The sequence below is a fragment of the Trypanosoma grayi genome (genome assembly GCF_000691245.1).
Source record: "Trypanosoma grayi strain ANR4 Tgr_401_V1, whole genome shotgun sequence".
In the NCBI taxonomy this organism is placed as follows: Eukaryota; Euglenozoa; class Kinetoplastea; order Trypanosomatida; family Trypanosomatidae; genus Trypanosoma; species Trypanosoma grayi.
Window position 1 is genome coordinate 395 of NW_008826020.1, and position 14,853 is coordinate 15,247.

At 55.2% G+C, this 14,853-nt stretch overlaps 8 protein-coding genes across 8 annotated transcripts; all 8 read left to right on the top strand.

Annotated features, from left to right (window-relative positions):
- Position 1: 1 nt before the first annotated feature.
- On the top strand, positions 2 to 472 carry DQ04_04011000 (hypothetical protein; the record flags this gene model as incomplete). Its single annotated transcript, XM_009313260.1, has 1 exon — positions 2 to 472. A coding segment is annotated over one exon (471 nt), but the record flags the coding sequence as incomplete, so codon positions are not given.
- Positions 473 to 1,029: 557 nt separating this feature from the next.
- Positions 1,030 to 2,817, top strand: DQ04_04011010 (hypothetical protein; the record flags this gene model as incomplete). Its single annotated transcript, XM_009313261.1, has 1 exon — positions 1,030 to 2,817. One exon carries the CDS (start codon positions 1,030 to 1,032, stop codon positions 2,815 to 2,817), a length of 1,788 nt encoding a protein of 595 aa, XP_009311536.1.
- Positions 2,818 to 3,084: 267 nt separating this feature from the next.
- Positions 3,085 to 4,392, top strand: DQ04_04011020 (DNA primase small subunit; the record flags this gene model as incomplete). The annotated part of the gene is made up of 1 exon (XM_009313262.1): positions 3,085 to 4,392. The coding sequence occupies one exon, from the start codon at positions 3,085 to 3,087 to the stop codon at positions 4,390 to 4,392; it is 1,308 nt and encodes a 435-aa protein (XP_009311537.1).
- Positions 4,393 to 4,754: 362 nt separating this feature from the next.
- DQ04_04011030 (hypothetical protein) lies at positions 4,755 to 8,294 on the top strand (the record flags this gene model as incomplete). The annotated part of the gene is made up of 1 exon (XM_009313263.1): positions 4,755 to 8,294. The coding sequence occupies one exon, from the start codon at positions 4,755 to 4,757 to the stop codon at positions 8,292 to 8,294; it is 3,540 nt and encodes a 1,179-aa protein (XP_009311538.1).
- Positions 8,295 to 8,832: 538 nt separating this feature from the next.
- DQ04_04011040 (hypothetical protein) lies at positions 8,833 to 9,375 on the top strand (the record flags this gene model as incomplete). The annotated part of the gene is made up of 1 exon (XM_009313264.1): positions 8,833 to 9,375. One exon carries the CDS (start codon positions 8,833 to 8,835, stop codon positions 9,373 to 9,375), a length of 543 nt encoding a protein of 180 aa, XP_009311539.1.
- Positions 9,376 to 9,807: 432 nt separating this feature from the next.
- On the top strand, positions 9,808 to 10,683 carry DQ04_04011050 (hypothetical protein; the record flags this gene model as incomplete). The annotated part of the gene is made up of 1 exon (XM_009313265.1): positions 9,808 to 10,683. The coding sequence occupies one exon, from the start codon at positions 9,808 to 9,810 to the stop codon at positions 10,681 to 10,683; it is 876 nt and encodes a 291-aa protein (XP_009311540.1).
- A 307-nt stretch (positions 10,684 to 10,990) lies between these two features.
- DQ04_04011060 (hypothetical protein) lies at positions 10,991 to 11,641 on the top strand (the record flags this gene model as incomplete). Its single annotated transcript, XM_009313266.1, has 1 exon — positions 10,991 to 11,641. One exon carries the CDS (start codon positions 10,991 to 10,993, stop codon positions 11,639 to 11,641), a length of 651 nt encoding a protein of 216 aa, XP_009311541.1.
- A 283-nt stretch (positions 11,642 to 11,924) lies between these two features.
- On the top strand, positions 11,925 to 13,241 carry DQ04_04011070 (putative methylenetetrahydrofolate dehydrogenase-like protein; the record flags this gene model as incomplete). The annotated part of the gene is made up of 1 exon (XM_009313267.1): positions 11,925 to 13,241. The coding sequence occupies one exon, from the start codon at positions 11,925 to 11,927 to the stop codon at positions 13,239 to 13,241; it is 1,317 nt and encodes a 438-aa protein (XP_009311542.1).
- Positions 13,242 to 14,853: the final 1,612 nt, after the last annotated feature.

The following is a 14,853-nucleotide window of genomic DNA, read 5'->3' on the forward strand; positions in this document are numbered from 1 at the left end:
GATCGAGGATGCTGTGCCCGGTGTGTGTGGCGACGCTGCGGAGTTGGTGGCGGCTGGCGGTGATTCCGCTGCGATTGAGGATGCTGTGCCCGGTGTGTGTGGCGACACTGCGGAGTTGGTGGCAGCTGGCGGTGATTCCGCTGCGATTGAGGATGCTTTGCGCTCTGGGGAACCTGGTTTAGGTTTTGTGTATTGTTGTGAAGTGGGGTGCTTGAACTCTTGTTTTAAGGAGGAAGCGATTCGTGAAGAGGCTCTATTTTGTGCTGAAGAGTTGCTTCAAAGTGAGGAGGATGAACGATGTCTTATTGCTGAGGATGAGCGTTCGTTGTGGAAAAGGTTAAAGCGACATTCTGCGGTTCCTGTTGTTGCTGTGACGACTTCAGGTTGCCGTGGCGATAGTGGTTTGAACTCGATGCGTTCAGTCCGGGTGCGGGATTTTGCGCTTGAGCGTTGGGTGGTGAGGAACCGTTGATGTTATGGTTGGCTGTGCTGTGTTCCGGTGACTGAGAGGTGACCGGTTTTTTTTTTCTTCAGGCATCTTTTACTGCGACTAGCGATTTAAATTTTTCTGTGTGCGGATTAAATTCTGTTTTCCGTGCCAATTATTTTTTTTTTTGTTTTGTTGAACGGATGAGGGCCCTTTTTTTTTCTTGGGGATGTAAACGATATTTTTACGGCAAGAAGAAATAGTGTCGTTTGGATTCTGCTCCAAGTTTTTTTGGTGTTCTCTGCGCTGATGCATGATGCGATGCGCGGGCATCGTGGGTCGTCCCACTGTCGCAGGTGAGAGTGAAGCTGTCGGGTGAGCCTTGTGGCTGGGTAGGCGGTGCGGTGGACGGAATTATCTGCATCTGCTGTTTTGTGGAATTCTGTGTGTCCTTTATGTAAATAAATATGTTTACATTTACGGTGATGTTGTGTGCTTTGTTTTTGTATTTGCCTGCCGTTTCTATTGTGTGTTGCAAACCTTTTGTCTTGATTTTTTTTTGGTCTGTAAGTTAAGTGTGTGCGTGAGTAGGGTTTTGCACCATGAGCGTGGTGAATATCCTAACCCCTGGGGAGCGGCGTTTCCTAGCTGAGGCTCTGGAGCTCGCGGAGGCCAAGGAGGCGCTTGAGGAGTCTGAAGTGCCGCCGGAGTATTTGCAGGGGGGTTTGGATATGGATATAGATCTGGATCTGGATCTGGAGCAGCAACACCTTGTGTCACCCTCACCGGTGCGAACTAAACCGAAGAACGTGAAACCACCCGATGCTCTCGCGCGCTTCTCAGAGCAACTGCATCAAGAGTACGAGTTGTGGGATCGCGTGGAGCGCAGCCTTGAGCTGCCTTTTGTGTACCGCAGCGAGGAGAGTAAGACGCTGTCGCTTAAGATGCTGCGACGCATTCCTGTGCTGCAGCCCCTTTCCGAAGGTGACCTTGAGGTGATCTGCTCGCACATGGAGGTTGTACAGCTACACTCCAATGAGACACTAGCTGGGAAGCCGCCCTTTGCATTGCCCCCCACCAACATCTCGCCTGGTTCCTCGGCATTGATGCTATGTGACCCGGATTACAGCAGGCCTGACCTTCTCGTTGACGCCGACGCAGTGGATGAGGCACCTACACAGGGGAAGAAAGAGACCCGCGATCGTCTGATGAGCGAGGAACAGCCAATAGCGCAGTACGTCTATGTGCTACTTCGCGGCCGTGTTGTGCTTCGCATTCCGTCGCTGCGCACCGCCGTGGATGCTTTTGTAGAGCCTTACGAAATGTTTGCAATGCCTGTGACTGTGACAGCCCTACCGCCGGGCTCACGCTACGAAACGGACGCGGACTGCATGCTGCTGCGCCTGATGCGCGATGCAGATCTCGCGCTGGACCGCGTGATTGGCCGCCTTGAGAAGCGACTTGTTGGGTCGCAGGTGACTTTCCTGCGACGGCAGCTCCGTGCGAAGGTGTTTACGCACTGGACGCAGGAAGAGTTTGAGGAGTGTGCGCGGGCGCTTGTGCCGTTGCGTGTTTCGTGGCGCCAAGTAATTGTTGATCAGGGAGACGATTCCGACGCCATGTACTTCATCAAGGAGGGCCAATGCATAGTGGTGCGCAAGGTGCCACTCCACCGCCAGCATGAAAGACAGCAGCAGAAGCGGCAGGAACAAGACCAAAAAGTGTCCCATTCATCCAGAGCTTCTGTTACGCCGCTGCGTCGCCGATCACCGTTGCGGCGCGCCGAAGCGAACAATCGACAATCACCGACGAATTCGTCGCCGTCATCGCCAGCGCTGCCGGCGAAGTTGATGGAACTTGTGACGCTGCGCGAAGGTGAGTTCTTTGGCGAGTTGGGTCTTCTGAATCATTGCGTTGATTGGAAGCCCGACGTTGTTTCTGTTTGGTCTGGCGCGTACTGGCACAACACGCTCCACACCGCCCTCCGCGCACCGGTCGACATCGCCGCGTTAGAGGGCGAAGCGGCGTGGCGCTCTGCACCACACTCGCCGAGAGAAGGCGACACGGCAAGCGAGGGTGCCTCTGCGAGCCTCAACAAGGACGTGTTCCCGTCGCTTCCGATGAAGCGTCAGGCTACGGTGTATACAAAGTGCCCCTGTGTGATACTTATGTTGACTTATGATCGCTGTCGTGATCTCTTTGGCAACCGTGTTTACGCGCAGCTGAAAGAGTTTGCGAGGGGGTATCCATCCTGTGAGGACATTGAGGTACAGTACGAGCGTCAGCGCAAGTGGCTGCATTACCGTAAAGCATTGGCAAATGAGGTTATGTCGGAGTCGAGTAGTGCGGTGCGGCAGCAGCCGAAGCTGTCACCCATCCGCTTCCGGTGACAAACTCCTGTGGATTGTTGGCTTCAGGTTTTTGAACAGGCGAAATGTAAAACACACATTGATGGTTTTGCGTATGTTTTATCCGTAGTTTTCACACTCCGTGTGCGAGTGTATGTGTGCAAGTTTGTAAGGTGAAGAGGCATCTGTCAGGCTAACGGTGTCCTTGTCTGCCTTCCACTCTACTGTTCTTGCTGCTGTGGTATTCTGCTACTTGTGTTTCGTGTTTTTTTGATGTTTTCTGTGTATGATTTATTTGCATATGCGTACATGCATGTACTTTCTGCTTCTGTGGATGACAGCAGAGGTGTGATGGGTGGCTTGCTAGATGAGGTGTCGCTGCGGGAGTTCTACGAATTTGTGTACCCCGTGGATCTTGTGGTGCGGTGGTTGTCATACAATCTCTCTGTCGTAGACAAAGCAGCGGCATCCAATACATACCCGACAGCGGCTTCGTTGTCCACATCGTCACTGTCACCAGACGACGTCGTACAAAAAGAGCAGAGAAATGCTGTCGCGGATGGTTACCTCGCACGGCGGGAGTTCTGTTTCACGCTACTTGGGGACATATTCTCCCGATTTCGCAGCTACAGTAGCGCAGCTGAATTGCGCCGTGAACTTATTCGGTGCTACCCTGAGAAGATTGATGTGGGCGCGGTGTACACAATACGGCCGAATCAGAAGCAGAGCGTGGCAAGCATTCTCCCAGTGGAACGCGAGCTCGTGTTTGATATTGACATGAGTGACTATGATAGTGTACGCTCCTGCTGCAGTGGTAAGTCGATTTGCCGCTACTGCTGGGCTTGGATGGCGTGTGCGGCCCATGTGCTGCGAACTGTGCTAGAGGAGGATTTCGGGTTCCACTACATCTTGCCTGTTTTCTCTGGCCGTCGCGGCATCCACCTGTGGGTGTGCGACAAGCGTGCGTGCAAGATGCACGATGATGAACGTACCGCACTGGTGGGGTACATGACTGTGGTTGCCCCGAAGGCATCGCGCCACGCGGTGGTGGCCGACTTTGTGAACGGCAGGCCGATCCACCCTACCATCCGTCACGTGCAGCTCAGCGTAATTGACCCCGCCTTCACAGAGTTGTTCCTCAACTCGTCCCCGGAGAACCCCAACAACGTGTTGCACCCGAAGGGTGCCAGCGTTGTGTACGGGGCGATTGTTGCGGCGCTAAAATCGGGCTCCCGCCGAGATGTGGAGCAGCGGTTCCTGCAGCAGGTGCCTTTTCAAGAGGGCAACGTGCTCGACTGGGGCTACGTGCTTCGGGCCCTTGGCGATGCGGCGGCCAATGTGACGGCGGCAGCACAGATCCTTATTATGTACCCGCGTCTGGATGAGCATGTTAGTACGCGGCGAGACCATCTGCTGAAGCTGCCGTTCTGCGTGCACCCCGGCACGGCGTCGCTGTGCTGCCCGCTAGAGTGGGACGAGGTCGTGAGCTTCGACCCCGTCGAGGACCCACCGAAGCTGCAGGAGATGCTGTTGCATCGCCACATGGACCAGAAGTGGGTGCAGCCGATGCAGCGCATGCTGCTGGAGATGAGTCAGGACCCAGCGGAGAAACGGTAATTAGTGACTTTCAAGGCTGAATTTTTTCCCCCCTTGTTACTCGAACTACGACTATAGATTCCTCGCATAGACAGAACAAGGCCCCGAAAATGCTGAGCATCAACGGATGCTGCATGTGGGTTTTTGGGACGGCTTAGCCCCTGCTTTGAGAAGGTTAAGAGGCGCACTGGTTTGGGGGAGGAACGTGACATAATTTACGTTCTATTCCCTCTTCTCTCTCCCCCCCGCCAAGACGACAGCTGCCGGAAACAGTTTTGTGTGTCTTTTCTCTCATTTTTTTTTTTTTGCCTTTCCTTCACGTCGAAGAGAAACATCACAAAAAAGTCTGTGGGAGTTCACATCCGGGTGAGTGACGTGGTCGGATGTTCGCTTTCCTTCCACCTGCGAAGGTCGCCAGGACGCAGCGCTCGCCACTGAGCAGCACCGAGACGCTCAGCGAGACAACTCCATTAACAGCTCCAGCGGTCGTGGCGGCAAACTCATTTACTTCAATAGGGGGGGAGCGTGTGCGGCCGACGTCGATCGCCGACGCGGAGATACGCATGGGGAGCATGACGATTCGTCCGTCCGTGTTTCTCTCGGGCATTGGGGCATACAGCTGCTGGATCGTTGACGAAAACACGCGCCTGCTGCGTGTGTGGAACATGAGGAAACCGTTCTGGCAGCGCACAGCCCCCCGCATGGCGCAGATCCCCACCTTCACTGAGGACGAGGGGCTCCCACTCTTTGTGGCGGAGCTTGACTCCGATGAGGAATCGCTGGCGTTCTGCACTGACTACGGTGCCGTCTCCAGCCTTGACCATTCGGTCGAGTTCCGCTTCTACAGCGAGGACGACGCCATTTCCGTGTCAGCCTTCGCATGCCGCCGAGAAGGTGACGCTATGCTCACGGCAGTGGGGACCGCTGCAGGTGCAGTGCTCGTCGCGATCAAGGTAGATGGCGAGCGCGTCGTTGCGGACTTTGATCGCGCGGAATGCCGGGTTTCGGTGCGCACATCGCCGCTGTCGTCATCGATGGGGGCGTGGTGGCGCGCATGGTTGCCAGGGTGGGCGGGGGCGGGGGCGGCGGCGAAGGAGAACAGCACCGCCAATAACCAATACTGCAGCAGCGGAGGCGCAGATAGTGGACACGAAATTACGTTGCTGCGCTTCCGCGCAGCCAATGCAACGCAACTGTGGGCCATCAACGCCGCTTCGGAGGTCTTCTTACTCGAATTTGGCCCACTGCACTGCCGTCATGCGGGCGATCGTCGTGTCCGTGCCAAGTGGGCGACGAACATTTCTGCGATGCTGCAGCACCAGTGCCGTGTGGTGGCCTTTGACGAAAGCGCGTCGCAGCTCTGCTGTCTGGTGTATATGGTGCCGTGCGGTGGGCACGAGGCAAGCTTGGAGCTCGTGATGCTGGATACCAATAATGGTGCGGTGCGACAGACATTGAGCATGCAGTCCATTGGATCGCTGGCCAAAACAGTGTTTAGCAGTCCTCTGCAACACACGAAGGTTTACCTTGATGAAGCACGTCACGTGGTGACGGTGCTTGCAGGGCACTTCTGCGTGCGTCTTAACACCCGCGTGGGCGTACGAAGTCCGTGCTCCAGTGAAGATGTTCACATGCTGCGCGGCGTGGAGCGGCCACTCGGCAGTTCACTTCTGTCGGACGGCCGGATTGTGACTATAGACATTAACGGGCCCGTGGAATCCGTCATCCGCGCTGAGGGTGCGATGATAGAACCTACCAGTAATATCAGTACAGAGCAGCACAAATCTCGTGACGCGTGCCACAGGTCCCACTTCACGGGCAAACGCGAGGTCCTCGCGGATATGGCACAACATGTTAATGGCATTCTTCAAACGCTTCACATTGACGCCAAAATGTCTCTTGATTCAGCGGTGCTGGAGGCAAGTGAGGCCATTTGCTCGCATCAGGTGCCACACGAGGGCAATTGGGCACGTGCGGACCTCAATGTGGAGGATGAGAACATGGTGATGCACGTGACGCACAGCCTTGTGCAGCGGCAGCAGGAGCACCGCCGCTTCCTTTTGACAGTGCTTCTGCATAATGAAATCGGGCCGCTTCTTCAGCCTCAGACAATTGCGCGGCTGCTGTCAATGCAGGAAGCTCTACTTGCCATGGTAGCGATTCGACGCCTGCAGAACGACAGTTCCTATCCGTTGTCCACTACTACTGACGTTGAATTTGATGTGCTAACACCGCTTTACCGCCGCGCTACCGCAACTGAGCTACAACAGCAAGGCGCCGGATCCTCAGTGGAAACGTACCTTCGTTTAGCACGAAGCTCGATTGAGCGCGAGCAGTGCCAGCAGCTGTTGCGTAAGGCCGTAATCCAAGTTGCGGATCGCATTCGTTGTGAACCCACATCCACACCTTCGGCGAATGCACGGGCCACAGCGGCGGAAATTGTCTTTGGGGAACCGAGCCATATCAGTATGCTGTTAAAGGTTCTCGGTGAGCACTTCTGTGAGACGCAGCGTAGTGTGCTGGTGGATCATCGCACTAAATTTGAAGAGGCGATGGCTGTAGCCACAATTTTTGTTCTCGTTGCACGTGCTGTCGACGAGTCACGTGAAGACATGGCACAGTTCTACGCCACACCTCGCAACGTTCGTATAATGCAGTGGACAAGCGCGGAATTGGAGGACTACGGAATCCAACTCCAGGTGGCGAGCGCGTGTACAACTCTGTCCAATGCATTGGCCGAAGTCGTGGGATCTTCTGTAATAAATAATGCCACCACAATCGAAGCAGCGTCAAGTCCTGCCCCGGAGAACGCGGCGTCTTCAGCGTGGACCGTTTCCCTGGCAGATCAGCTGCGTCTGCTTGATCTTCTTGCTTTCATTATCCACTTCTCTTTCCGCAACCACTCACAGGGCGGCCCTGCCTTCTACGCTAACGCCATGAAGTGCACACTTTTCCGCGAGCCATTCCTGCACGAGCCTCTCGGCTACCCGTTTGGCGTCCCGCGCCCCTCGACAGATGCGACGCTTGGTGCCACAGTGCTGCACCTGTGTGAGGAGCTAGCGCTGGAGTTCACGGTGAGTGACGTCCTGGTTGCCCTCTGTCTTGCAGAGCCAGTAGAGGACCCTCTGCAAGAAAGGCGAAAGTATGAGAAGTTAGGCACCTTTTGTCAGCGCAACCCTGAGATGTACAACATCGCCCTTCATGCGCTACTGTCACAGCGCCGAGAATGGGAACTACAGTTGTTACCGGAGCTACTGCCAGAGTATGATGCAGCAGCCGTAGCACGCGACACGTTTCTCATGCGAGATGCACCGCAGTTGGCGTGGCTGGTGAAACCAACAGCATTCCAGGCGCTGGTCGATGAAGGTGTGTGGTCTCCGTCGTATCTTGCCTACGGTGACGACCTCGTGACACACCGCTCGCTTTGTCTTTCCATGGCAAAATTGGCATGGGTCGCCGCGGGCGCTCCGACCAGCAGCTCGTACTATGCTCTACGACTTGACGACGAGGTGGTGGCGGCACAGAAGGCGCATCTACTGCCAGAGACCAAAAATGTGGAGTTGGGCCCCGCCGAAATTGTACAGCGACTACTGAAACTGCAGTCACCGGATGCGTGGGTCTCTGCAACACTGGTCGCCTGCTTGGTTGAGGAGGAACTGCGCGAGGACCTCCTGACGCAGATTGTGCGTCGGGCGAAGCGGCATGACGGAGAGGCCTTGTTGAAGATTTTCCACGATGGAGCAAGTGAGCTTGAGGTGTCGCGCGCACTGGAGGCAACCGCTACTGGACGCATTCTGATTGCCGCGGCGAATGCACAGTGCGCGTCGTACGTGGCTCGTGTCTGGACGAACGTCCTTGACACCACAGAGCAGCGGCTGCTGGCATCGTGGATGCAGGTGCGGGCGACGGGCGTGGCGGCTTGAGTGGGTGTGAGGTGGTTAACTTCGCAGGCGTGACTGTGTCTGCCCGTGTATATGTGTGTGTGTGTGTGTGTGTGTGAAGAGAAAGGGCGAGGAACAGAGAGAGAGAGAGAGGAGGGCTTCCCTTTCGGTAACATGTGGGGAAATGGCTCCGCGACATAAGAGACGACCGGATACACGGAGAGAAACGAAAGGAACGCCGTTGGCGGCATAGCGGTTGAAGAATAAGAGAAAAAATGGGGGGTCCACACATACACGCACCACATGAAGAAAAAAAAATGAAAGAATCGAAGTGACCAACAGAAAAAAAAAAGAATTGTGGCATATCTGTCTGTGTTTCTGTTTTGTCTGCTGTAAGATACATGCTTGACTTGTAACCGCTGGAGTAGACCGGCTTCTTGCTGTCAGCGTCTTTCCATTGCTCGTGTGTGTTTTTTTCTTTATTTCTTTTTTCGGTGGCGGTGTGGGGGGGGACAAAACAAAGTGTGGTGTGACCGTGGCAGAACTATATCGCTGGCAGCGGTCATAGGCACAAGGAGAGATGTGCAGCGGCTCTGCAAATGGGACCATGATGGAATTCTCGTCGTTGTCGTTGCTGGAGCTAAAGAAGCAGCAGGCGTCGCTGCTTTTTATCGCCTGGGACGACGACGAGTTTGGCCGCATCGAATGTGTCCAGCTTCGCCCCATTCTTTACGCCCTCTTCCCCTCTGAGGGGACGACGACTGCGCTTAGTTTGCGTGAGATACGTGATGCATTCGCTGTGGCGGTTGGACAGCCGTGGTCGCCGAAGCGTCGCGTGACGCTTTCGGAGGTTCTTGCCGTGGTGGATGCGCTGTGGGCCTCCCCCGAGCGGCGTCTGCGGATGGTGCGGGCGTGCCTGCGCGGCGTGTTCGCCTCCGTGTTTGGAGCGCAGCGGGTGGTGTCGAAGGCGGCGCTCGTGGAGGCGGGGAGGAGCATGACGGGCGCAGCTGCGGCTGCCGGCGTAGCGGAGTCTATTCTCCGCAGTGCGTCTGCCACCGCCTCATGCGACACGGTGGATGTGGAGAGCTTCTGTGAGCTGCTGCTGCCTTCGATGGGGTGCTAGTAGGCGGAGTGGGGGATGCGTGGAGTGATGCTGGCGAAAAGTTCCTTGTCGGGGTAGTGTGGCAAAGCGCGCGGACGACGTCGCGACAGCCATACATATATATATATATATATGCATATACATATGCCGGTGTGCATATGGTTTTAAATGCATTTCTCTCAATCTATACATATTTATTTGTAGAGCGTTTAGAAAATATGTCCTTAAGCGCATGTGAATGCGTTTCTGTCTCTCTGCTATAGCTACTCCAACGTGCTTCGAAGATATGCGAATGCATACACGCACGCACATGGATTTATATACGTCTACACGTTGTGAGAACGACCCGCATTTTTATTTCGTTTCCCCATCATCTCCCACCTAATGCTTAGTGCTCCCCAGTTATAAGGCGGTCTCCGCAACAGATCAACGGCTACATAAAAGGTCTAGGGAATGTCCGGGTGGGAGGCTGATCAGGCTGCAGCAGCAGCAGCAGCTCACGCAAAAAGTGGATCACTGATGCGGAAGTTGGTACAGATGAAGCTGCCTATGCTGCATATGACCTCTGATGACACGATGAGCACGCCTTGGACTACCACCGTGCACCCACTGCTGAGCTCCAGCACAAGGGAGCCGCTCCCGCGTGTCTCAATGGTGCGGACATCTATTTCCGGCGGTGCCCGGGCTGGCAGCGGTAATGTGGCGCAGCGGTTAGAAAGTCTCCGTACCGTTGAGGATGCGGAAGCAGCAGCAGGATTGATGGAAAAGCTGCGTCGACTCGTTGTGCTGCAGCGAAGGAAATATAAGGAGCTTCTTAAGATGGAGGAAGATGCCTTTAAGAGCTTAGTGCGCCAAGCAGAGTCAAGTGTGGAAAGCATTACCTCCTTTGTAGCGTTTCGGGAAAGAATGGAGGCGTCAGCAGAGCGGCAGCGAAAACTGATGGTTCCGTGGCTTGAGTGCAGGTTTGCGGATAATTCTGAACGCCTCATACAAGACGAGTGGGAGGCGCGCCAATCGATCATTAGCTACGAGCGACGTTTACGGGACGCGAAGCAGCTTGTGGAGTGGATGACGGGTGCGGCCATGCGCTTCAAGCGGGCGATGGAGGTACTATTGCACGGGGAGGAATGCCGTCGTAAGTTCATTGAACGTGCCGAAATGCGAGAGGCGCGCGAGATACCAGTTCTGCGTCCATTCGTTGTGGTGTTTGAGAACCTAGGCGTGCTGGGGAAGTGCCCATTTTTGTCGGTGCAGGATTGCCCTTTTTTCTGCCGCGGCGAGGGGGTCCGCAACTCCCACTACGAAGTCAGAGAGTGGGGCAGGCGCTGATGAGTGATGCATGCTTTTTTTTTTTTTTCGGGCACGTGGTGCTGTGCTCCGTTGCGCGTGTTGGTGCTAGCCACGAAAATGTACAATTGCTCCTCATGCCCCACTGCTGCTGCTGCTAACGGACTGTGTTCTTCTTTGCGTCGGCCATGCAGCGTTGTGTTGCGCCTTTGGATAGACTGGCGTTGAAAAGTCTTTCTACGTTTTTTTTTTTGTATCGCTGCTGCGTTCTCATACTCACACACAAGTTGTGTCTCTTTCTCTCTCTCTCTTTTCTACTCATTTACGCGTACTGTGGACAGGCGAAGACATGAATGCTTCCATCACGACGCCCGTGATGGAGGACGCCGCGGTGCTCCCCACTGAGGCGCAGCACTTTCTCCAGGTGATTGCCGACATGCAGCGTGAGGCGGAACAGCGTCGCCGTCTCCTAGACGAACTGCGGCAAACCGAGGCCAAGGCGAGGAGTGAGCAGGAGAAGGTCTACGCAGCGCGTGACGCATCAGTGGCGCGCCTAGCACACACAAATGCGGAATCGCTGCAGCTGCAGGTGCAGTTGCAAGACCTCTGCAACCAACAGAAAGAGGCGGAGGCGACTGTTTTGGAATTGCGACGACAGAAGATGCAGTGGGAGGCGTTCCTCGCACAGCAGCAACAAGAAGATCAGGAGATGTCCTCCTCTCTATTTTCTAAAGATGCAGCGAGCGGGGACACTAACAACAGAACTGTAGGAGACGTACTTCGCGTAAAACGTGCCCTGCGCATTTGGGGCCAGCTGCCGCACCGTGCCACATACCTGCAGGAGCTTCGAACCGCCGTGGCGGAACTCTTTGCGGATCCACATGGCAACACGCACCCCAGTGGTGCGAGCCTTCCCGACTGGGCGACGGTTTGTTCCCGTCTGCAGTCACTGAGCCAGGAGGAAAAGGCTGTCCTGTTGCTTCTGCCCTTTCCAACATGACAAGGCTAAACCTCTCCGTTGGCAGACTTTGCTTAAAATACCCTCTCCCCTTTTTTTTATGCTTTAGAACACGAGAAAAATTCCCTTCTGGTTGGGTCCAGGGGTAATCCCAGGTTGTGTTTTGTTTGCGTCTGAGTTTTACCTCTTCTTGCAGTTGCAGTTTCGGTCGACAGAAACGCAGGGGGAAGCCAGAGTAAAAAAGGGGGACGTGTGCTGCAGGAAGCATACGGATTAGGGAGGACCCCTTGAGGACAGAAAAGGGATAGACCGATAACAACAAAGAATGAAGGCAGATGTCCTAAGTGGGCGCTGTCTCAGCAATGCGGTGCTGGCGCGCATCAAGCAGGAGATGCCGCTCCTGCGACGACCGCCATGCCTAGCGGTTGTGGTTGTTGGCAGCCGCCCGGACTCTATGCGGTATATCGCGATGAAGCAGCGGGTTGCAGAGAAGTGTGGCATCCGCTTCCAACTCCACCAGCTGCCCGTGGCGGCTCCGCAGCACCAGCTACACCACGAACTGCAGTGCGTCAGCGGCGATGATTCAGTTGACGGTGTGTTGTTACAGCTGCCGTTGCCGCCTCACCTTCGCGCGTGTCCGGCGCTGCTGTGCATTCACCCGAGCAAGGACGTGGATGGTCTGCACCCACTCAACGCGGGCAACCTCTTTCTGCACGAGAACCCCATCTACGCAGACGCTCTTCACGCGGACTTCGCGGCGGCGGGGGCCGACTCACTGGTGTCACGCCGCCTGGTGGAGGGGCGTTGCTTCATTCCTTGCACCGCGATGGCGGTTCGTGCACTGCTCTTCTCGTACTTGGCGAAAACTACCGTGCCAGCAGGCGCAGCGCTGGGCCCGCGGCGGAGTCTGCACGCTGTGATCATTAACACAAGCATGGTTGTGGGCATCCCGACCGCTGCGCTGCTCCAGAAGGAGAGCAACATTACGGTGACGCTCTGCAGCCGCTCCAACGGTCTTGATGCGGTGAGGGAGATGAGCCGGCAGGCTGACATTCTTGTAACAGCGCTCGGCATCCCACGGGTGGTGACGGCGGACTTTGTAAAGAGTGGTGCTATTGTGCTGGATGTTGCCATCAACGAGGACACTAGCATGGACGGTTCCGGCAGCAGCAGTAGCACCATAAGTGATGGCAGTAGCAGTGCTGCTGTTGGGAAATTGCCAGGCCGTCGGCGCCTCTGCGGTGACGTTGATGAGGCGTCGGTGAGTACGAAGGCGGCTGCGCTGACGCCTGTGCCGGGCGGCGTCGGCCCACTGACAGTCGCGTATCTGATGCAAAACACTCTCAAAGCGTATCACTTGGCGCAGAAGAAGATCAGCCTGTTTTCATCGTTTGCCTCTGGGCACGGAGGTAGAACGCAATCAACTGGCTCTTCTTATACTACTTCTGTTGCTGCTAGTGGCGTTACAAGCTCTGTGCTCTGTGCGACAGGTGGGGCTGAGCTGACTACGGGGAATGACAGCGATAGCGGCAGCAACAGCAACGGCGGCGGCGGCGGCAGCAGCGTGGACGGGGTGACTGACGAGAGCAGTGAGGATCCGTCTGACGGCGTAGGCAGTGATAGCAGCTTTGGTGTGTGCTGACTGCCTTGGTGGATGAGTATACTGAGAGCTTCACGGCTGTGTGGGAGCCGTCATGGTGACAATGTGCTGCGTTGCTGGGCGTGTATGTATATGTGGACGAGATATAAAAAAAAAAAACGATTATACATTGTGCGAGCCAGATGTTTTTTTTTTCTGTTTACTACTACTACTACTACTACTACTACTACAGTTCTTACATGAGAGCCTAGCAGTGCGGCAGCTAATAGGCGTTTTCGGTTATTCTTGTTTTTTGGTCTTCTCTGGTTGCTGAGAATTTCGGTATTCTCTCCCATGTGCGTGGTGCGGGCATTGCCACGTTGTTTAGGATGTCCTCAGTGTAACTGGTGGAATGCCCGGTGGCTTGAAATGTTGAAGCAGTGAGTCCCTGCAGACGGTGCAGTGTGAGGCGTCAGCGACAGGGGTTGGGGGGCGAATGTCGTGGCACCACCCCAATACGTGGGTCTTGCGTTTCATGCATCCTTCTTTTCTGCCGCCTGGCAATAACCTCTCTTTGGCGTGACGTTTGCCTGTCTCTCTCACACACACACGGTCTCTCTCTCTCTCTCTCTCGCTCGCTACTCTGCAACACTCTGTTACCCTTTCTGCACTGCTGGCCTGTAGACATGCCTCTCCTCCCTTTCGTTCTTCTTCCTCTTTCCCTGTTTTTGTATGCTGCTACTGGGGCTTGCCAGTGTGTGACGCCAGACTTGTACCGTTGCGGCGGTCGAGTTGAGGGCGGTGCTCGCTCGACGGGGCACCAGAAGGAGCGGAGAGCCAAGCAGCTGTCGGCACCACACTAACACCGCAGAACTCATCATCGTCTGTTACTGCAGCAGGGGGTAGCGGGGCGGAGCAGTTCATCTTCCTTCTGTTGTACTCGATTTCCCGCCGCAAAACAACGACTGTTTAATTCCCTCTCCATCACTACCACCACCCCCACCACCACTACTACTACTACTACTACTACTACTACTACCAATACGTGAACAGAAAAGAGGAACAAGAAAGACGGGCGAGGGGGTAAAACAAAAAGAATACATCAATAGAGCGCGGCTCTCATCGAAGGCCTTAGTATACAAAGTTTACGCAGAGGCACGCAGGCCTCGAAATCGCCCTTCCCTTCTTCCCGGTGCACGCGCAGGCACCCACCCTTCACCAGCACACACGCATACGCGCGAAGGGAAAAAAAAGCAGAAGGGCAAGCCGAAGTGTAGATAGTTTCCTTCTGTTGAGGCGGCAAATAGCGGGCGCTTTTCACAGGTTCATCGGCGTCATTGCATCTCTTTCAAGCGTGTGTCTGTGTTTCTCTCTCTCTCTCTCTCTGTGGGTTACCTCGCTGCAGTAATAAAGGAACGCAAGCGTTTTACTACTTTGTTGGTTGTTGCTTCTTTTGCTGTTGGCTTGACTTGCGTCTCTTGTCTATTCCATTCGCAGCTGCCTCCCGTTCCTACCACGAGGGAGCGAAAGCAGCTTGAGGGAAGCGGAGGACGTGCAGAAGCCACGCAAACAAATACGAGGTTGGTGAATTGCTTTGCCGCGTTTAGGGAGAACGCACATCATATTAAGACGCTCTCGGAGAGAGACGGATAAGGAGAGAGAAGAAAAAAAAAAA